This window comes from Pristis pectinata, chromosome 3 (genome assembly GCF_009764475.1).
Source record: "Pristis pectinata isolate sPriPec2 chromosome 3, sPriPec2.1.pri, whole genome shotgun sequence".
Taxonomy (NCBI): domain Eukaryota; kingdom Metazoa; phylum Chordata; class Chondrichthyes; order Rhinopristiformes; family Pristidae; genus Pristis; species Pristis pectinata.
The window spans coordinates 58,054,886-58,077,461 of NC_067407.1; the positions used below are offsets into that span (position 1 = coordinate 58,054,886).

Genomic DNA, 22,576 nt, shown 5'->3' on the forward strand with positions numbered 1-22,576 from the left:
GGCCAACCAAGCTGCCCTCCTGCGGTAGCCCCATTTGTTTGCGTTTGGCCCACATCCCTCTAAACCTTTCCTGTCCACATACATGTCCAAATGTCTTTTAAACTTCCACATAACCCTCTGAGTGAAAAACATGCACTTCACATCCCTTTAAACCTTTCCCCTCTCACCTTAAACCTACACCATCTAATTTTAGATTTCTTTACATTGGGTAAAAAGACTGTGTGCATTCACCCTATTTATGCCCCTCATGATTATAGGGTTCTTCACTGTTGTGGACTAGATAAATGAGAGAGGCAGCTTGTTAAACTACAGCAGATCCTGACAAAGTCGCAGCCCATCCAGTCTCTGGCTGTCAGAGTAAGTGAAATAATATTTATAGGCAGGGCAGGAGATTAAGATTGAAAATACCGTTAAATCTTGCAGGGAGGGAGTAAGTGCTTCAACATAGACTGGGTTGTCCCAGAGTCTGACAGCTCAGCTCCCGGGGGGGGGGGGCTGCACAAGCGGAACCTTCCTGCCGGGGCGCCGGGCTCCACCCGGGGTTTTCATGGAGCCGGACCGCGACCGGTGTCGGTACCGGTAGTTAGTGAGGGGTTGATGCGGTAACCAGCCGCTAACCGACCGGTGAGGCGGCCGAAATTCTGCTCGGCTGGTGGCGGCGGCGCTCGAGTCCCGCCGGCCGGAGGGACGCAGGCGGATGGCGGCGGCGACGGGCGGCAGCGAGGAGCAGCAGCGCGCGGCCGTGGGCGAGCCCGAGCCCGAGCCCGAGCAGGGCGGCGGCGGGAGCGCGCTGCGCGCCGAGTTCGAGCGGGCGGCCGAGCACGCGCACAGGCTCGCGCCCGCGGCGAGCCGAGAGAAGCTGCTCTACCTGTACAGCAGGTTCAAACAGGTAAACGCCTGGCCCCCCCACCCACACTCCTCACCCCCACTCTCTCCCCACCCACACCCCTCACACCCCACTCTCCCCACCCACACCCCTCACCCCCACTCCTCCCCACCCACACCCCCACTCTCCCCACCCACACCCCTCACCCCCACTCTCCCCACCCTCACCCCACTCTCCCCACCCACACCCCTCACCCCCACTCTCCCCACCCTCACCCCCACCCCCACTCTCCCCACCCACACCCCACTCTCCCACCCTCACCCCTCACCCCCACTCTCCCCACCCTCACCCCACTCTCCCCGCTCTCCCCAACCTCACCCCCGCTCTCCCCACCCTCACCCCCACTCTCCCCACCATCACCCCCACTCTCCCCACCCACACCACTCACCCCCACTCTCCCCACCCACACCCCCCACCCCCACTCTCCCCACCCTCACCCCCACTCTCCTCACCCACACCCCCCACCCCCACTCTCCCCACCCTCACCCCCACTCTCCCCACCCACACCTCTCACCCCACTCTCCCCACCCACTCTCCCCCACTCTCCCCACCCACACCCCTCACCCCCACTCTCCCCACCCTCACCCCCACTCTCCCCACCCACACCCCCACTCTCCCCACCCACACCCCACACCCCCACTCTCCCCACCCTCACCCCCGCTCTCCTCACCCACACCCCTCACCCCCGCTCTCCCCACCCTCACCCCCGCTCTCCCCACCCTCACCCCCACTCTCCCCACCCACACCCCCACTCTCCCCACCATCACCCCCACTCTCCCCACCCACACCACTCACCCCCACTCTCCCCACCCACACCCCCCACCCCCACTCTCCCCACCTTCACCCCCACTCTCCCCACCCACACCTCTCACCCCACTCTCCCCATCCTCACCCCCACTCTCCCCACCCTCACCCCTCACCCCCACTCTCCCCACCCTCACCCCCACTCTCCCCACCCTCACCCCCACTCTCCCCACCCACACCCCCACTCTCCCCACCCTCGCCCCCACTCTCCCCACCCACACCACTCACCCCCACTCTCCCCGCCCACACCCCTCACCCCCGCTCTCCCCACACTCACCCCCACTCTCCCCGCCCACACCCCTCACCCCCGCTCTCCCCACCCTCACCCCCACTCTCCCCACCCTCGCCCCCACTCTCCCCACCCACACCACTCACCCCCACTCTCCCTGCCCACACCCCTCACCCCCGCTCTCCCCACCCTCACCCCCGCTCTCCCCACCCTCACCCCCACTCTCCCCACCCACACCACTCACCCCCACTCTCCCCACCCTCACCCCACTCTCCCCCACCCTCACCCCCACTCTCCCCACCCACACCCCTCACCCCCACTCTCCCCACCCACACCCCTCACCCCATTCTCCCCACCCTCACCCCCATTCTCCCCACCCTCACCCCCACTCTCCCCACCCACACCCCTCACCCCCGCTCTCCTCACCCACACCCCTCACCCCCGCTCTCCCCACCCTCACCCCCACTCTCCCCACCCACACCCCCACTCTCCCCACCACTCACCCCCACTCTCCCCACCCACACCACTCACCCCACCTCTCCCACCCACACCCCCCACCCCCCACTCTCCCCACCCTCACCCCCACTCTCCCACCCACACCTCTCACCCCACTCTCCCCACCCTCACCCCCACTCTCCCCACCCTCACCCCTCACCCCCACTCTCCCCACCCACACCCCTCACCCCCGCTCTCCCCACCCACACCCCCACTCTCCCCACCCTCGCCCCCACTCTCCCCACCCACACCACTCACCCCCACTCTCCCCGCCCACACCCCTCACCCCCGCTCTCCCCACACTCACCCCCACTCTCCCCGCCCACACCCCTCCCCCCCCGCTCTCCCCACCCTCACCCCCACTCTCCCCACCCTCGCCCCCACTCTCCCCACCCACACCACTCACCCCCACTCTCCCCGCTCTCCCCACCCTCACCCCCGCTCTCCCCACCCTCACCCCCACTCTCCCCACCCTCGCCCCCACTCTCCCCACCCACACCACTCACCCCCACTCTCCCCACCCACACCCCCCACCCCCACTCTCCCCACCCTCACCCCCACTCTCCTCACCCACACCCCCCACCCCCACTCTCCCCACCCTCACCCCCACTCTCCCCACCCACACCTCTCACCCCACTCTCCCCACCCTCACCCCCACTCTCCCCACCCTCACCCCTCACCCCCACTCTCCCCACCCACACCCCTCACCCCCATTCTCCCCACCCTCACCCCCATTCTCCCCACCCTCACCCCCACTCTCCCCACCCTCACCCCTCACCCCCACTCTCCCCACCCACACCCCTCACCCCCACTCTCCCCACCCTCAACCCCACTCTCCCCACCCACACCCCTCACCCCCACTCTCCCCACCCTCAGCCCCACTCTCCCCACTCTCCCCACCCTCACCCCCACTCTCCCCACCCTCACCCCCCACTCTCCCCACCCACACCCCTCACCCCCCACTCTCCCCACCCTCACCCCCCACTCTCCCCACCCACACCCCTCACCCCCCACTCTCCCCACCCTCACCCCCACTCTCCCCACCCTCACCCCCCACTCTCCCCACCCACACCCCTCACCCCCACTCTCCCCACCCACACCCCACATCCCCACTCTCCCCACCCTCACCCCCACTCTCCCCACCCACACCCCTCACCCCCACTCTCCCCACCCTCACCCCCACTCTCCCCACCCACACCCCCCACCCCCACTCTCCCCACCCTCACCCCCCACTCTCCCCACCCACACCCCTCACCCCCACTCTCCCCACCCACACCCCCACTCTCCCCACCCACACCCCCACCCCCACTCTCCCCACCCACACCCCCCACCCCCACTCTCCCCACCCTCACCCCCCACTCTCCCACCCACACCCCTCACCCCCACTCTCCCCACCCACGCCCCACATCCCCACTCTCCCCACCCTCACCCCCACTCTCCCCACCCACACCCCCCACCCCCACTCTCCCCACCCTCACCCCCACTCTCCCCACCCACACCCCTCACCCCCACTCTCCCCACCCACACCCCTCACCCCCACTCTCCCCACCCTCACCCCCACTCTCCCCACCCACACCCGTCACCCCCACTCTCCCCACCCACACCCCCACTCTCCCCTCCCACACCCCTCAACCCCACTCTCCCCACCCACACCCCTCACCCCCACTCTCCCCCACCCCCTCCCAACACCCACTACCTCACCCCTCCTCACCCACCTCCCCTACCCCCTACCCACACCCCTCAACCCCACTCCCCTACCCACCCCTTAACCCCACTCCCCCACCCCCCACCACCCTCCCAAACCCCACTCCCTCACCCACCTCCCCTACCCCCCACCCACACCCCCAACCCCACTCCCCTTACCCACCCCTCACCCCTACTACCCTCCCAACCCCCACTCCCTCACCCCTCCTCACCCATGCCCACCCCACTCACCAGCACCCTCACATCCCCCTCACCCAAACCCCCACCCCTGCCACCCCCTCACCCACTAACCCCCTCACCCACCCCCACCTACATCCCCACCCATACCCACACATGTATGCTCACCCCAAAAACATACAATCCCCTAAAATATCCCACACCACACCAATGCCAGGACAGGGGTGAACAGGGACACATGCTGTGAGTAGGGGACCCCTTGCCTCTGACAGCTGTGCATGGAGAGCCAGGTATGTATGGGAATCTCCACCCTCCAGGAGGTGTGTGCAGGGATGCCACTCCCCAGGGCAGATGTGTACTGGGGAGCCCACCGAGGGCAGATGTGAATAAGCCACCCATACACTTGTGAACAGGGATCACTCCTCAGCCATGACATCTGTGAATAGGGACTACCCCTGTGCACCCCCACTGTTTGGGACATAAACATTCACTTTAGATGGATGTTTTAAAAGTCAATTCATTATTAAATGATCTTGTGTGAAAACAAGTATCTATACCTGTAAAAATTAGTTCTGCATGGCTGAAGAAATTGTTCTGCAGTTGTTATGGCTTAGTATACAACTTTAAAACGAAATCAACAGAGGGCAACCTCTTCTATAGATTTTATAGTGAGAGTTGTGTGAAAAATGTTGCAAATTAAATCAGTTCACTGATTTTGCACTGAATGCATCTGTGAAGATTGGAATAGCACACTGTTGAAGGGCAATGTATCACTGAAAGCAGCTTCCAAATTTCTGAACTTGTGCAGAATCCAGAAGTTGTTGACAGTTTTACAGAGTAGTACTGGCGAGTGCTGATGCTTTTGTCATCAATACAACAGCAAATTTTGGCCAATGAGATTCAAGTTGCTGTGCATGTTCCTTTGTGCATTAAAATTTCTGCATGCTTACTGTGCAGAAACTAAAATGCAGATTTTAAAGTACAATACTTTTAGTGGTGTCATTAATACATTTAAAACACAAGTAACAGCGTGATTGCTGGTTACAGATAAGAGTGTTAACGGAAATTGACTCCAGGTACCCAATATAAATACATGCTTCTAACTACTGAGAGTGTCAAAGAGAACTCCACTGAGTTAATGAGCCCGACCCTTTCTCAAAAATCTTAGGCAGAGCACACTTACTTCCCTATTTGATTTGTGCCCAGGTGTTTTGGGAATACGGCCCTTAGCCATCCTAAAACGAAGGTTATGATGACTGCTGCTCTTACTGTTATAAAAGTGAAACAGCCCTTTATTGAAATCCCATTTCTGACAATGGCATAGAGGATTTAAGGTTGTGTACTGGCTTTGAATAACTTAAACAATTGACTCTTTGACATTTATTTTGCTAATCTTAGCACCTCACACATTATGGATCCTAGGCTGCCCGCTATCTGAGATCTATGCATGATTGACTAATTGCTAAGTGCAGTCTGTTTAATTCAGTACAAAATTAATGTTAAATATTCAAAGCAGACAGAACTAATTTTTTTTGAAACAGAAGAGCTGTGGAATTTTTGTGCATTAAATCCAGTTGAAGGATGGAAAACAGCCAGCATTGCAGTTTCCCTTTCCAGATTTGAATTGTGTCTTGAAGACATCTGGTTGTTACAGATGATGGTTGTGGCATGAACAGCCTGTGCTGATCATTGAATAATACAGTGCAGAGGAAGAGTGTTTGGCCCATCATATCTGTGCTGGTTGCTTTAAATATTTGTTCATTGGTCTGACTCCCTACTCTTCTCTATAGCCTTGTAAATGTTCTCCTTTCAAATATATGTCTGATTACCTTGCATGTTGCCTTTGTATCAGCTTTCAAACACCACCCTTTCAGCTAGTGCATTCCAGAATGGCACAACATTGCTCATCGTACTCCACTACCTCTTTTGACAATTATCTTAAATCTGTCTTTTCTGGCTACCAACCTCTTTTTGGAAATAGTCCCTATTTATTCTAATAAAAGCTCTTTTATATTTATAAAATGTGTAATGCCTTTCTTTGACCTACAGTAAGGTGAACAATTTCCGTTCCTGCAGTCTTTCCATATAACTGAAATCCCTGAACCCAGTACCCTAATGAATTAAGTTATGTATTAATTACCCATTAACCATGTTATTGCGCTATTTCTGATTCAAGTTCATTGTGTGACTAACTAATTTACTCAAATCCTGACATGGTATTTTCAAAGCTTTAGTTATGCATGTGGGGAAAAAAAAATAAGAATTTTAAATTCTTAACTGAACCATTATTTTGGGGGCTTTCCATGCATGTTTAACCCTGTAAGTTTATTGAGCAAGTGCCGCAGCAAACCAATTCTTAGGCCTGTGCTGAGCACTACCCAATAACTCAGTTGAAGAAGAATGTACAAAGTTCAGGCTCTGATGGGAGGCCCCTACTGTGAAGATGTACTAAATACAGGCAGTTCTTGTCTGAATATTACCTAGCACTGAAGGAATCATACCCTGGTAAGGAATCCGCTGCATTAGGAGAGAGGGGAGATGGTTGGCAGTGTGGGAAAGGGAATGTGACTGCTTCTCTTTGTCACACGTTCTGCTGACTTTTCTTTTGGTGTCAGACTGGGTTACATAGCAGCAAACTTGGTGTTACTTTCTTGATATTCAAGAGGAGCTTCCTTCATGAGTTGTGGACTGATTTTTTTGCTGAATCTGGGAATTGACTAATGTATTGGAATGACGTGAATTAATATCTTTATAAACATGCCTCCCAATTTAAAATTACACAGAAAGCACCTTGTTTTTTTCCACATTTTTCATTTTTTAAGCAGGGCATAAGTTATTTTGTACTAAAACATCAGAATGATAGCATATTAGGTATATATAGGAAATTAATCACAGTGTAACGAAACCTAACCAGGTTTCCCTCCAGTATGGTGAAAAGATGGTTGTATTTTTGATAAGTTGATGGATAAACTATATATTTTTTAAAATATAGCTTAAGATGTTTGAAGCCTTTGTGCAGTATAGAATTTAGCCAGTCTATCAATATATGGAAGACGATTTAGGCTGAAACGTTTCATCAGAACAGAGGCAGAGTGGAAAGTTCCAACCCCAGCATGCATCTGTCTTCGCTTCTCAGATACAACTGGACCTTTTTATTTCTGTTATTCCAACATGCATTGTTTCTTGTCAAACTCTTAGCTGTGTGGGGAACTTTAGTATTCTGGTAATGGCTGAGGCAATTATTTTTAAAGAGGAGTTGTTTGGCAGTGGTAATGTCATTTTGTAAGAATCTGGTTGTAGTTTTGTTCTTTTTTAAGTCTTTAACATTAGTTGTGTAGTCCTGTAATTAAGATGATAACTCAGTGTGACAAAGAAAAGCAGAGGAAGGAATCTATGATCTATAGTGATGAATTTAAACAACATCTAGTTAATTCTGCACAAAGATCTTCTTGTAAATCATCACATCTTGATCTGGTCCTAAATCACTCTTTTGAACAAAATTAATTGTGCAATAGCAGAAGTCCCCTACAGCTGAAATAGCTCATTAGTTGCAAGGCAACACTTGTGGTGTGTTAGATACACCGGTTAAATACAGACCAAAATTATAGTGGCAGACAAAAAGCGAGTGCAGTTTTGCACATATTTTAGGCTGGATCTTTGAAATTGTCAACATCTGTTTTGCATGCTCTTGGATAATATTTCAAGCGAGGTTTGCAATGTTAACAGACAATAGACTTTCTTCGACTCTCCATTGATTTCAAAGTCTTAAGGTGTGCTTTTAATTTTTGGATCCAGGCCAGTGAAATGAGTTTGAATTATTTCATTGCAGATGAAATAAATATTTCAGATGCTGGAAATCTGAAACAAAAACAGAAAATGCTAGAAATACCCAGCAGGTCAGGCAGCATCTGTGGAGAGAGAAACAGAATCAATATTCCGGGTCATTGGCTTTTTTCCCATCATTTTTCACCATGTGATCAAGCGTTATTGATATAGATCATTGACTTTTTCTCTTTTCATAGATGGTGTCTGAACTGTTGATGTTTCTGGCATTTTCTGTTTTTGTTATGAACTGTTTCCTGTTTCTTACTTGGAGGGTCGAAACAACAAGGACAGTTTCAAGCGGACGATGAAACATTCTGCCTGTTTTCTGTGATGTTGGATCATTTCAGTGATTTTTTTTATGATATTGGATCTATTTCTATTGTACTTATTAATAGTTTGAGCAGTTATCTTTGTGTTCTGTTTTCTAGGCCAAATTTGGAAAATGTAATGTTCCAAAGCCTGGATTCTTTGACTTTGAAGGTAGACAGAAATGGTAAGTACATAAAACTGAAACTCTTTTTAATAGATCTGTTTTTAAAAAAGTGTATATATTTTTCAAAGAACAGTAGGATAAGATGAAATGAATGTAGCAGGAAATAATTCATTCAGAGATTTGATGAAAGCCCAAAATGAAAACAAAACTGTCTGAATGCTTGGCAATTGGCTTTCATTCCATCCAGATATCAGTTTGGGTCTTAAAATGCTTGTTTTTCTTCTATGTGTTAAAATATAAAAGTTGTCATTCTGTTTTATGTGGACATTTGAAATTGTCTTTATCCCAGTAAGGATCTTCCAGGAAATTGATGTGTGATTATGATACTTTTGTTTTCTTGCCTGCTCAATTTTGAGCACTACTATTCAAGTGGGGTCAGCTTGCGTTTTCTATATTAATTTGAAGAGAGGCATTATTAGAAACCTGCCTACTTTGGTTGTGGACTAAATTTGGTACATCGGTAATACTTGTACAGTAAAGTAGTTTGAATAGACTCATTGATGAGGCTCGTTTATCCAGGATGGTTGAGTTATGGGAGGGGAGATGCTGCCTGTGTATCAGCACCTCCCATCAGATAATGTGGATGCAAAAGCAGAGTGGGAACTAAAGTTGTGACCAAAAGGATACCTAATGAGACGGGCTGAATCCAAACACTTTGCTTTCCTTTGGATTTCTCCAATTTAATTAGCTTCTTATTTACTGACAGGGAAGCATGGAAGGAGATGGGTGATATGACTGCACAACAGGCTATGCAGGAATATGTTGCAGCTGTAAAGGAACTGGACCCAGAATGGAATCCTAAGGTAATATTACATGGAGAAAAGCAAGATTAAGTATCCTCAAGTTGATGGGTTTGGAGCTAACCTCCTATTCTTATTATTCATTGCCTGCCTTCATTTTTGATTTTTAAATTTCAAAAATAGAATTTATTCATAATAAAAAAATATGTACAAAGGAAGAAACAGCACAAAAATCTTTTACATTCATGGTTACTACATTCAGTAGTGTAAATTTAAAAAAAACACAAACAAACAGCACCATTGCCACTCATGTGGCTCCTTTTCTGATCCCCTTTTCTTTGTGATCACTCTACTTTTTAACCTACGTAACCTGTTCCCACCCTGCCTTTGATGTCTCTCCTTTACCTCTTGCACATCATCATGACTGAAATCTGAGGTATGAAAAAGTATATTGATTAGTATGTGAACATTGGATAGGTTTATAACAACTGGTAAATTCAACTGCTTTACAGCTAGTTAAAAGCATCTCATAACAATGCATTGGTATGTACTTGGTGCATGCAATGTCCAGCCAGTGTGTTCTGCCAGTGCATATTTATTAGGGATAGCACAGTAAGCCGATACAACCTGTGCTTTCTCTGTATGTGAGTTTTATATTCTTGCAGTGGAAGGAAATATTAAACACAGCAAAGAACACATGCTATTCTGAAAGGAGGAAATAAAAAAATGGGGGTCGTCACATTTCATTTGTGAGGCTTTAGAGGTACATACAGAGCCCTGGGAGTAGCGCTTCACTAATGGTTCCCAGAATCCTCTCACTGGATGTCTTACTGGGAAAGCAAGTAAGATAGAATTCATTTGTTTTTTTTATAGAACATAGGGACAAGTCCTTTGGCTCACAATGCTGTGCTGAACTATTTGAACTAGTAATTAAACACCTAATTAACCTAATCCCTTCTGCTTTCGGTCCATATCCCTCCATTTTCTGCACATTTATGTGCCTATCTAAGATCCTCTTAAATGCCCCTATCATATTTGCCTCCTCTACCACCCCTGGCAGTGCATTCCAGGCACCCACCACTCTCTATGTAATAAAAAAAATTTGCCCCATGCATCTCCTTTGAACTTACCCCCTCTCTCCTTAAATGCATGTGACCCTGGGAAAAAGATACTGGCTCTCTATCTATGCCTCTCATAATCTATTTATAAACTTCTGTCAGGTCTCCTCTCAGCCTCAACAATTCTCATTTACTCAGTAGCTCTCATTGATTGATAGGTTATGCATCCATATTACTTAGTGGGTGTACCTATAGTTTTTAGAGGCAAAAGACTACTTGAATACTCAAATGGAGGAGAAGCTGAGAGTGGTTGGTGGAGACTGCCTTTAGTCTTTCTCTCGGTCAGGGAGTCTGAGCTCTTGCTTGTATAGGCCAGTTGTGGTCTGAATAGCCCTTCCTCTCAGACTGAACAAAGACCTCAGGCAGATAGCTTCGAAGCAACTGTCGGTACGTAGTCTATAGTGATCTGAAGTGATAATTCATTTGAAATGTAACTGTAGTGAAATTAATCTCTTTTGGACACATCAAAAGATCATTACTAAGTGGGCTAATGGCTGACAAAATCAGTTTACTAATCCACTAGCAACTTTGAAGTAAACCCAATTTGTTTAGTTATATGATAAAGTTCTTGTGAAAAGGAAAAGAATTTTAACTTTATGTAGCGCATTTCAGAGTCCAGGATGATTCCCAATGTGCTTGACACGTTTCAGGAAATTTTTGGCTTGCTACCACTGATTGTGGATATACAGTTTAAAGTGTGTTTACCCAGGGTATTTTCATGTTTCATATTTCCTTACAGCATGGAAGGTGGCTGCTTGGTCTGTCGAATCTATGCCACCTCTCAAAGCAAACCATCACCTCATTTATTTTCTTGTAACCTATTATTTCATATATGCCTATTAGTACTCCCTAGATTCTTCTACCACTTACCTTTTTTACAGCAGACAATTAACCTAACGACTAGCTTCTCTTTGGGAAATGAAGGAAACTGGAGTACCCAGAGGAAAAATTTACTGTCACTGAGAGAACATGCAAACTTCAAACAGATCGCAGTGGAGCTCAGAATTGAACTCTATTTTCTGGAGCTCTGAAACAGTACTGGTACTGTGACCCCCATCAATAACTATTTGTTGAGGCTCAAAAAGTTACTGATGCAATAGGTTTTCAAAATGCTATCAGATAAACTAGGCTGATGTTTCCCATAGTTTACAGACAATCTGTTCAATTGGGGAAGCGTAGTGCACTCAGAATTTTATTATCGCAACCTGAAAATAATTTAGACTTGCGAAATGAAGAAGCTGAATAATTTGTATCAGATTTAATTTTCCAGTACTTTTTTTTTTATCTTGATCTGTCTTCAAAGACATTGAAGATGGACCTATGTGGAAAGAATAAGTACCTAAGAGTAGCTTCTTGTGTTATGTAGCGCCCATTATGATGCTAAAACACCCAAAACATTTCTTGTGAACGTTAACAAATAACATTGATATCCTGAAAGATATGAATAGTTTGTTTGCTTCCATAGAAAGCATATAGTTACACAATGTTTTAGCTAACCTTTGAGAGTGCTGGCATATCCTTTAATGTAGAATGATGACCGACTTTTCATGAATGTTTCCAATTATCTTCTAAAAGTTTCAGTGAGATCTGTTCCTCAACACTGTCAGATAGTGTATTTCATAACAACCTACCATGTGAAGGATTTGTTGTCATCTGTCCTCTAGATCTTCTGCAATTATTTTAAATCTCTGAATTCTGCTTTGTGACTTATCAGAGAAAATATTTTTCCCTGTTTTTCCATTCAATATTTAATAGTTCTGTTATGATTCCCTTCTCTACTATAAAGGAAAACAATCCAGCATTTATTTCTCCAAAAACTTGAACTCTCTTGACTCTGAAATCATCCTCATTTACCTTCCTTGTGCCCTCTGGCAGACAACATCCTTCCTAAAGTACAATGTGAGAATTTCGTGTAGTACTCCAACTGAGACCCAACTGATGATTTGTAAGCTTAGTATAAGCTGTTATTATATCCAGTGCACTGAGGTACAATTCCAGTTGTCTCATTTGCTTTCTTATCAGGTGGCTGTGCCACTTTCAAAGATTTTTAAATGTGTCACTTGCACCACCCCAAATACCACCTCCCACCCAACCCCTAGCCTGTCTATTCTTACATTACTACTCACTCTAATTCCAGAATACTGTTTATGTTTTGTGCCTTTCTATGCTTTGTGTCTTTTAGTTTGTGTCTAAAAGACCATGTGTCTTTTAGTTTGAACTCCTGACGTTTACTACTTTCATGCTCACTGTTTACTGTGTGCCCAAGTTTTGGTTTCATCTGCAGACTTCAAATTGTAAGTCTTACACCCAATTCCAGAGCATTTTTGGGTTTCTAGAAAACCAATGGCCTTTATACCAGTCCTTGGGAGATCCTTTTGTATAATTCTCTGCAGTCAAATAAGCATCTATTCAGACTGATGTCTTCCTCCTATCCATCAGCCGCTTTTGTACCAAAGTTATCACTGTTTCTTTGCTCCTTTCTCATAAAATTATAAATTTAAATAAACTGTAACAGATGGAACAGAAAGAAAATATTAAATAACAAGCCTTCAAGGTAGACGTGTTTCTTCATGGCATATTACCCCGAGGATAAAATGTGGATTCTCCATAAGATGGGGTTCCTGGATAACAAAAGAAATAAAGGTAGTACTGAAGCAGAAAGATGTTGATGACAGTTGAGGAGTACAGTTGTAATATTTGCAATCCTACAGTCAACTGATACCACTCTTATTATCCAAGGAGATTTGAAAGATTCTGGTGAGAATTCTTGATATTCTCATCCTTTCTTCCTTCAGCAACCTAGGATATATCCCATCTTGTCCAAGTCATCTTGAAACTTCAAGTGATGCCAAACCTATGTACTTTTTTGTTTTCTCTTCCAATATCTCTGCTTCTCTCCTTACCTTTCTATTTCTGTACTCTTTCCTTTGTGAAAACAGATGCAAATTATGCATTCTTGCCTTCAGTCATGGTCTCTGTCACCACAGGAAGATTCCCCTTTTACTTGTCCTTGGTTAGCACCATTCCTTTAACTATCCTTTTTGTCTATTTGTACAAAATTTTGTGATTAACATGATTGTTCCCTGCGAATCTTTTCTAATACTCTCTCTTTGCCCTCCTGTTCCAATTCCAACCCTTTTCTAATTTCCCCCAACGTTCTCTGTATCCTTTCCAGTCTTCAGTTGTACTCCTCACCTATCAAAAACAGTTTTCCATTTCATTTTAACTTCTATTTCTTTTGTAATATAGGAGCCCTGTTTTATGGATGACTCGTCTTTTATCCTAGTGGGAATATACAGTGGAGAACTATGTATGCCTACTGGGCTTGTCTGTGCTCATTCATCATTTTCTTTCTATTCCATCTATTACAGTTTATTTATTTATTTTATAGGAAAGGAGTATTGCTGGCGATCATTGACTATTCCTAATTGGTTTTAAGGAGGGTGTGGTGAACCACCTTCTATAATTATTGCCATCCTTCTGATAAAGTTACTTGCGTGACTGCCGTTGGATAGGGAGTTCCGGGATTTAGTTCCAGCAACAGTCAATGAACAGTGACATTTTTCCACATCAATACAATGGTTGTGCTGGATGACCAAATTTTGATTGTTATTCTTGCAACTGTTCCAATATAGCATTTAATTCACTCTATTTTTTCAGAAATTACACACTAGAATAATAAATTTTCCAGTGAATCTGGTAAGTTTCAAGGGAGTAACCAAGGCCTCAGTGAGTGGGAAGGAGAGCACGAACCATCAGGATTTCCAAATAGTTAGACAGCAGCTTGTCAGAGTTTTACTGTATTGTCGTTGATGTTTAGGGGAGCTTGCAGGTGGTGGTGAAATTTTAAAAAACCTACAGATATTGGAAATCTGAAATAAAATGAAAAAAAACTGAAAGCACTCAGCAGGTCAGGTATCATCAATGGAAAGGGAAATAGAGTTAACTTTCAGTCAGAAATTCTTTGTTGGAACTAGGAAAGAGACCACATTGTAAACACTGACTGCAGTACATTAGATTGGAAGAAGTGCAAGTGAATCATTGCTCTTCTACATTGGAGAAACCAAATGCAGATTGGGTGACAGGCATTCAGTCCGCAGGAGTGACTCAGAGCTTCCTGTTGTCTGCCATGTTAATTCTCCATCCCACTCCCTTTCTGACCTATCTGTCTGTGGTCTCCTGTACTGTACACTGAGGCCTAATATAGCCTTGAAAACGAACACTATGTAGAACAGTACAGCACAGAAGAGGCCCTTAGGCCCACAATGTTGAGCTGACATAGCTAATCCCTGCTACCTACAGAATGCCTATATCCCTCCATTTTTCTTTCATTCATGTGCCCATCCAAGCCCCTCTTAAAAGCCCCCAATGAAATTGCCTCCACCACCCTATCAGGCAACGCATTCCAGGCATCCACCACTCTCTGAGTAAAAAAACTTACCCCTCACATCTCTTCTGAACCTACCCCCTCTCACTTTAAATGCATGCCCTCTGGTATTGGATCACTCAATAATGGGTAAAAGATATTCCTTGTCCACCCTATCTATGCCCCTCATAACTTTATACACTTCCAACAGATCACCCCCTCAGCCTCTGCCACTCTAGAGAAAAGATCCCAAGTTTGTCCAGCCTCTCCTGATAGCACATGCCCTCTAATCCAGGCAGCATCCTAGTAAACCTCCTCTGCACCCTCTCTAAAGCCTCGATGTCCTTCCTATAGTGAGGTAACCAGAGTTGCACACGATACTGTAAATGCAGCCTAACCAGAGTTTTATAGAGTTGCATCATTACTTCTTGACTCCTATACTCAATACCTTGATTAATGAAAGCAAGCATTCTGTAAGCCTTCTTGACCACCCTGTTTACTTGTGTAACCACTTTCAATGAGACATGGACTTGCACCCTCATCTTCCATCTGGGCATGTTGCAGCCTTCCAGACCCTATATCGGATTCTCCAACTTTGTTTACTCACTTTCTCTGTTGGTATCAGAACTGGCCATTTCTGCTGTAAATCATCCATTAGTTTTTCTCTCTTCATCAGCACAGCTAGATGTTGGTCATGCTATTAGCAACATATATACACAAAGAAACATCATCATCCTCTAACTGATTTCCTCAGACCATTTGACCCAGCCTTGGCCCATCTACTTGTCCTACCATCCGTCCTGTCACCTTCCCTGCAACTTAAAATGATTTCTATTTGTTTTCCCCTGTTTTGATAAAGGGTCTCTAACTTGAGGTGTTAACTCTATTTTTCTTTCTACGAATTATCTCTGTCCTGTCTAGGGTTTCCAGCATTTCTGTTTTAATTTCAGGAAGTGGTTATGCATGTGCCTGCTGCTGCTGTTCTTCTCGTATGTTAGCGATCATGGGTCTGGGAGACTGGACTAGCCCAGGTGAATAACTAGTACATTTATAGATCCTTTCTGAAATCACTGAACTTGGATTATTTTCTCCTTTTGAGTGTTTTCTCTTTTGATTTTTCTTTGTCTATAATTAACTATGATAGTTCACCAGTTCAGCTGAGGTCAATTTCCAGATGAGCTGAAGCTGAACAATATTCCTATTGTGCTATGACTGCCTTACTATGTATAGGACTAGCTGCAGAAATAAGTGGAAGCTCAAACTGTGCAAAGTAGAACAAAATTGATCTCTTAATGTCAAAGGATCCTCTCAGTCCTTAAAGAAGTTGTCTTGGAAAGATCTCATGGAGTTGTGCTTATGTGTACTCCAAGATTTGACAGATGCTTTCAAATCAAGTGAAAAACAATTTTGTTCCAAGGATTTGCAGAATAATTTTAGAAAATGCTTCACTTATTTGGTAGTTAAAATCTATTACGTGTAGTCCACAAATTAATTCTCTTTTAGAGCTCAAAGTCTAATCCATTTAGATTTAGAACTATTGGGGGATCTTAACCTTAATTACAGTCTTGCTGTCCTTCTGAGGGCTAAACATAGAGAAAGTAATAGCAGATGAATTTTGATGGACCACATGGTTTTTTGACTACTGTATAGTAGCCATAACCATAGTTTAGATAATTCTACCCTCTGGATAGTCCCATGCACACTTTTTTGTTAATGAATGCATACTGTTATGTTAGTTTTGGTATATTAATTTAATTGAATGAGCCAAGTTCTGACCAACAATCAAATGAGTGCTCAGTATCATCAGTTTAAGATGCTACTGTTTGTTGCTGTTCTGCATTGGATCCATTTATTTATTGTATTTTTTATTATTAATGTCATTGGGAGCTCTTGAATGATAGAAGCAAAGTTTTTTTTGCTTCCAAGATTATTATGACTTGACTTTAAACAGCTAACCTCACCATGTGCTTGTGTTTTTTTTAATTTAAGAGTTATCCATTAAAAATAAGTAATGATAAATAAATTTGGTTTACATTTCCAATGGAGCAAAGTAATGTTTGAGTGTTGAAATATTCTTTCAACAGATGAGCTTTTTCATCTCAGTAAACCACTACATCCCAACGTAGTTAGATTTTGCTGTGTCCCCATGCTGAATCTACAAATGTTTTAGCTAAATAGTCAATGGCAAAATATGCATTATAGTTAAATATTCAGTGGTAACAGCTAACCCAATCGATTTTTGTTGGAAGTGGAATTCAGAATTTTATATTACATTATTTTAGCTAACAGTGAGTAATCTTACCTCAGAAAGCTCAGAAACTTCAGCTTTAATTATAGTCAGGGTAGTACTTCACTAGATTGTGCATGTGGCTAATTACATAACACCCTCTTCTCCATAAGGTGTCACTGTTGGATTACATTTGCGATATTATTGTACAGTCGGTGCTTCTTGTACCTGTTCTCTCCATTCTTCTGTTGGTTGTTCCTAAAGCATATAACAGTTCAGGAAAGCTTTGGGATAATTTTTACTTTAAGCATCTTAAATGCAGTAAAATTCTGATAATCTGGCATCATTGGGACTTTGCTGGTGTTGGACTAGCAGATTTTCACGAATGTTGGTTGTTACTCCTTTTAGTGCATTTCATATCACATTTTTATTCATGTTACACAGTAGTATAATGCATTTTTCAGTGAACCTGGTGAGCTTAATGGAAGTGGGATATTGAGCCCCGTGGTCCTAAATCATTCCAAAATGATATAGAATTTTCCTAAAATGATGGGAGACACAAGAGACGGCAGGTGTTGGAATCTGGAGCAAAAAAACAAACTGCTGGAAGAACTCAGCAGATCAAGTAGCATCTGCGGAGGCAAAGGGATGGTCTCCACTTGAAACATCGACCATCCCTTTGCCTCTACCAATGCTGCTTGACCCATTGAGTTCTTCCAACAGTTTATTTTTTGCACCTGAAATGCTAAGAAGGGACATGTTGCAAGCAGAGGAAAAAACAGCATAATGAAGCTAGGTCAGTTCAGTACATTGGCTGACTTTGAAAAATATATAAAGCTCAATTGTGAAAGACTGGTAGATGGGCATTGTTTGTGAAATGTGGGTTTGACTCTAATCCAAAATGATGGGATGAAATCTCTGCCTCAAATATTAGGCAATTGTTTTTAGTTTGCTTTCATTTATGGCAGATGAGTCCAACATGTACTATACACTCAAAAGAGTGCATGAAGGTTTACATCTTAATCAAAATTAGATCATCAATAAGCATGAAACAATCACTCCAAATACTCTTTGCACCTTCCTGCCAAATCAGTCCACTAAATAAATAACAAATAAGCCAGAACAATAATGCAATTCTGAACTGTGTAATAGCATTCAGGATAGAGCTACAAATAAAAACAACTGCAAATGCTGGAAATCTGAAATAATAACAGAAAATCTTGAAAAAAACACAACAGGTCAGGCAGCATCTGTGGAATTCGGAACAGTTAATTTTCAGGTCCAGGGATCTTTCATCAGGACCAGCAGAATCATTTTAAATTGCTGATATTTGACCTTATCAAGGCAGGAGGCATTAACAGCTGCAAAGGGCTTTGGAAACCAGCTGCTAGCATCCAGATCCTCCAATTAATATTTGTAATTTCTAACATGAAGCATATTTGGAGCTTAAATGAGATTGCCAGGTTAGAGCTGGTTTCTGCTGTAGGTCAGTAACCAGTGGGAACTGGACTCAGAATGCTGTAATATAGAAAAGGAACATAGGAACGAGGGAGCGAGAAAGGGGAGAGAGAATAGCAGAAAAGTAGGGAAAGTGGGAAATGGTAATTAAATAGAATGGCAAGGAAAGAACAGAGAAAAAACAGTATTCATGTCAATAATTTGTTTCACATCCAGATTGCACTGGGAATAACTACTATCCCACCCAACTTCTCCCTTATTCTTAGTATTTTTTCAGTGGAAGTCTTTTCCAATAAAGTATCAATAAAAACTAAGCATGATTCAGGTTATCATACAAATAATGAAGTAAGGTGTAGAAATGAAAGGGGTTTGACGGTTACTTCACAAGAAGTTAAAAGCTACAAATAAAAAAAATTGTTCAATATAATTTCTTGTTCACAAAAGCATATAACCATCATGCTTGGCAAATTGCTACCCCTACATGTTTAAAGCACTGAATGAAAAACACTATGAAGCTGAAGGAGCTCAGCAGGCCAGGCAGCATCCGTGGAGAAAAGCAGATGGTCAACGTTTCGGGTCGGGAACCTTCAGGACTGAAGATAGGAAAAGGGGAAGCCCAATATATAGAAGGGAACAGCAGAGCAGTGATAGGTGGACACAAGAGGGGAGACAAGGTAGGCACAGGGTGGTGATAGGTTGATGCAGGTAAGAGATTGTGATAGGCAGATGCGGGGGAGGAGGGGAGAGCAGATCCACCGGGGAATGGGTCAAAGGTAAGGAGAGAAAAAGAAGTGGGGAGAATAAAAAGAGAGAGGCTAGGAAAGGGAAGAAAAGAAGAAGCATGGTTGGAGGGGTGTGGGGATTACTTAAACTGAGAGAATTGAATGTTCATGCTGTTAGGCTGCAAGGTTCCAAGATGGAAAATGAGGTGCTGTTCCTCATATTAAGGAGAGAGTGTTACAGCACTCTCTCCTTAAAATGTCATCTTTCTGATGAGACATTAAGTTGTGATCTTGGCTGATCCTTCAGGTGGATAAAAGAAAAGCAAATGCAATTATTTTGAAGAGCAGAGGTTGTTATCCCAGAAATCAGAACTGCAAACAAAACATTGGGTCAGATTTTCTGCCCTAACACCAGCACTAAAGCTGAGATTCACACAGGTATCCTCTCAGAGGTCTCATCTTTCAGTGTTGACGTTGGCCTCAGGCAACAGTGGCATCTGCAGACTGTGCCTACTCCTGTGCTGCTCTGACAGACTCTAATCAGGCAGCATGATCTTCTGCAGGCTCTTCATTTTAGAAAAGGGAAGGCAGTCATTGCTAATTTGTTATTTTGGGAGTGGATATATTTCAGCAATGATATGTAAGGTGTGTCTGTAATAATTTTTTTTAAGCTGTGCATTTGCCATGTTGGGATGTAATTTAGATGAAGGGAAACTGGATGGTTGAAGTGTAGAACATCTTGACTTATAAATGTCCAAGTAATATTGCATTCCCTTTGAATGAATTCTTTGGCTCTCAGCAGGAGCTCAGGCAAACATGGATTTTTTTTCCCGTTTTCCAGTGAATCAATTCAGTCCTTTTGATTTTTCTTTCTGGTTGTGCCGTAATCAATTTAGTGAAGTATCCCAATAAATTGACTAAACATTGCAGTAGCTATACCTATTCTCAAAATCGAACCCATTTCATTCTTGCATAGTGCACGCGTTGCTTATAGTGCATCATGTCACTGTTATTCACAGATCAGGGTCTTTCAAAGGAATGGTATGTTGTGATAATAATGGGTTTTATAGGAATGGTACAAATTCTGTGATGTGCTTGTAATCACAAGAAGAAAGCGTTGGAGAAAAGAACAAATTATTTTCCCCTAACGATAGTTCAAAATTAATGATGATTCTGATTTCATGCAGTCAATTCAGTTCTGCTGGCTTGGGTCTCTTTTTAGGAAGTATGATCCACAATGTTGTTGTTATTATTGGTAGCAGGTGTATGAGTGGTGACAAAGAGCTAGTTTGTCGAGCAACTGTAAACTTGTAAGGTAGTTCAATCTCATTTTTACCATTGATTTTGCATTTTAGCCTGTAAAAGGAAAACTAGTTCAAAAGTGCTGTGGTTATCCTTTATAATATAGCCAAGTGACATAAGAGTTTTTCTTTTGGACTTCGGAGTGCAGAGAACTCTATAATAATGATTGGTGGATGATGTACACAATTTTATCTTCTGATCCAATGAATTTCACTTTGTTAAACAAAAATACTGTTCACCTCCAGAGTTCTGCAAGAACTGTAAACATCAGATTGTGATGTGGTCATGAAGAAAATTGCTGTCCTTTATTAGGATTTATGCAGGGAAGTTTCTTTGGCTAAAAATTACTGTAACATGTTGCAGATGATACCTTTTTCAGGCATTAAAGTATTGCTGCATTTGCTGATAATGCTTATAGGTCATTTCTAATGTTGGATTGCATTTGAGGGCATCTGAATTTCTAATTGAAAAAACCATTGAGTGAATACAACAGATTTTCATACTGGTTTGCAGTGAGAAGTTGTAAATCTGTTACTTTTTTAATATAAGAAAACAAGGGCACTGTGCATTTATGAAGTCCTATATTTGTGAATGGATTCAAATCTTTGAAATGTGTTAGGAAAATTGTGAGGTAATTGAGAGACCCCAGATTTGGGGTTGTCATGGATGGTGTAATAATATCATGGTACTAGAAATGGGCAGGTTGTTTTGTGAGGAAAGGCTGGGCAGGCTAGGCTTGTATTTGTTGATGTTTAGAAAAGTGAATTGAATTGGCAATTGAAACAGAGAAAATCCTCACAGGGTGGATGTGGAGAGGATGTTTCCTCTTATGGGGAATCAAGAACTAGTGATTACTGTTTAAACCTAAAGACAGAGATGAGGTGATGGTTTCTCTGAGGGTGTTGGATCTTTGGAAATCTCTTCCTTAAAGGGCAATGGAAGCAGAGTCTTTGAATATTTTTAAGATAGAGGTAGATAAATACCTAATAAGGGGCTGGAAGGTTGCCATGGCTAGACGGGAATGTGGAGTTGAGGATACAGTCAGGTCATCCATGTTCTTATTAAATGGTGGAAAATGCTTGACAATCCAAGTGACTTGCTCCTGCTGTGGATTTGCTTGGTCATGTGTATATCAGAATCAGGTTTATTATCACGGACTTATATGACTTATGTATGTTCATAAGTAAACACTCCGGTGAAGACTGATGCAAAAAGCAGGAAGTCAACTTGTGCCTAGGCAGACTGTGGGATGGGTTCATGTTTAGCAAGGTGGTTCTTGTTTGTGAAACTGTAAAAGGAGACATTAGATTAGAAATTTGAACTCTGTCACCTGCACTAAAAGTTCATTACGGTTCCGTATGTGTGTTAAGCTTCACTTATGAAGTTCCTTTGCCTTCAATGGAACTGATTTTCAGATGTACAGTGTACATATGTTACTAGCTCTTGTCTTCAGTGCATGCAGCTGAGGACTAATTGCGACCCAAATGTTTTGTGCAAAACTTGTCTCAATTGAAATATTGGTGAATAATCTGGACCACAGATAACGGAGGCTGTGCTGTATAAAATACTGAGGATGGCATTCCATCTGTTCTTAGAGAAAAAAGTCAGTTATATTTAGTTGTGTTTATTTTTCTAAAAACAATAAAACAAGCATCTTTTGCCCAAATTATGCACTTAGGCCTGATGATAATTTACAGGTGCATATACTGATCAAATAAGTAGTTCTCTAACCACTGTAGCTAAATCAATAATAACATGAGATAAATCAGCAGACTGTAAATTCCTTCACTTTCTGATATTGATTTTTTTAAACTTATCCTATATATAAAAAAAATTGGCAACTTGGTGTATCATCAAAAACTCAACTCCATGCAAGTATTTGTCTAAACTTGTGACGCTTAGACCATCAGCAGAGTTGAAGGTTTTCACATTGCTGTGGTGGATTTCTTCCTTGCCTGTCTTTCCTGACTGACCTCTCTGTTGCTGTAAAATAACATAGATAACATAATTTGTTCACTTTTCAGGGTTCT

The 22,576-nt window shown here is 43.9% G+C and overlaps 1 protein-coding gene across 1 annotated transcript in view; it reads left to right on the top strand.

Annotated features, from left to right (window-relative positions):
• Window positions 1-509: 509 nt before the first annotated feature.
• The window catches only part of acbd6 (acyl-CoA binding domain containing 6), a 185,284-nt gene continuing 163,217 nt past the window's right edge, over window positions 510-22,576 (top strand). Inside the window, exons 1-3 of the mRNA XM_052011785.1 lie at window positions 510-889; window positions 8,549-8,613; window positions 9,320-9,416. Coding sequence (XP_051867745.1) covers window positions 698-889; window positions 8,549-8,613; window positions 9,320-9,416 — 354 coding nt within the window. The 5' untranslated portion in view covers window positions 510-697. The remainder of the gene's footprint in view (window positions 890-8,548; window positions 8,614-9,319; window positions 9,417-22,576) is intronic.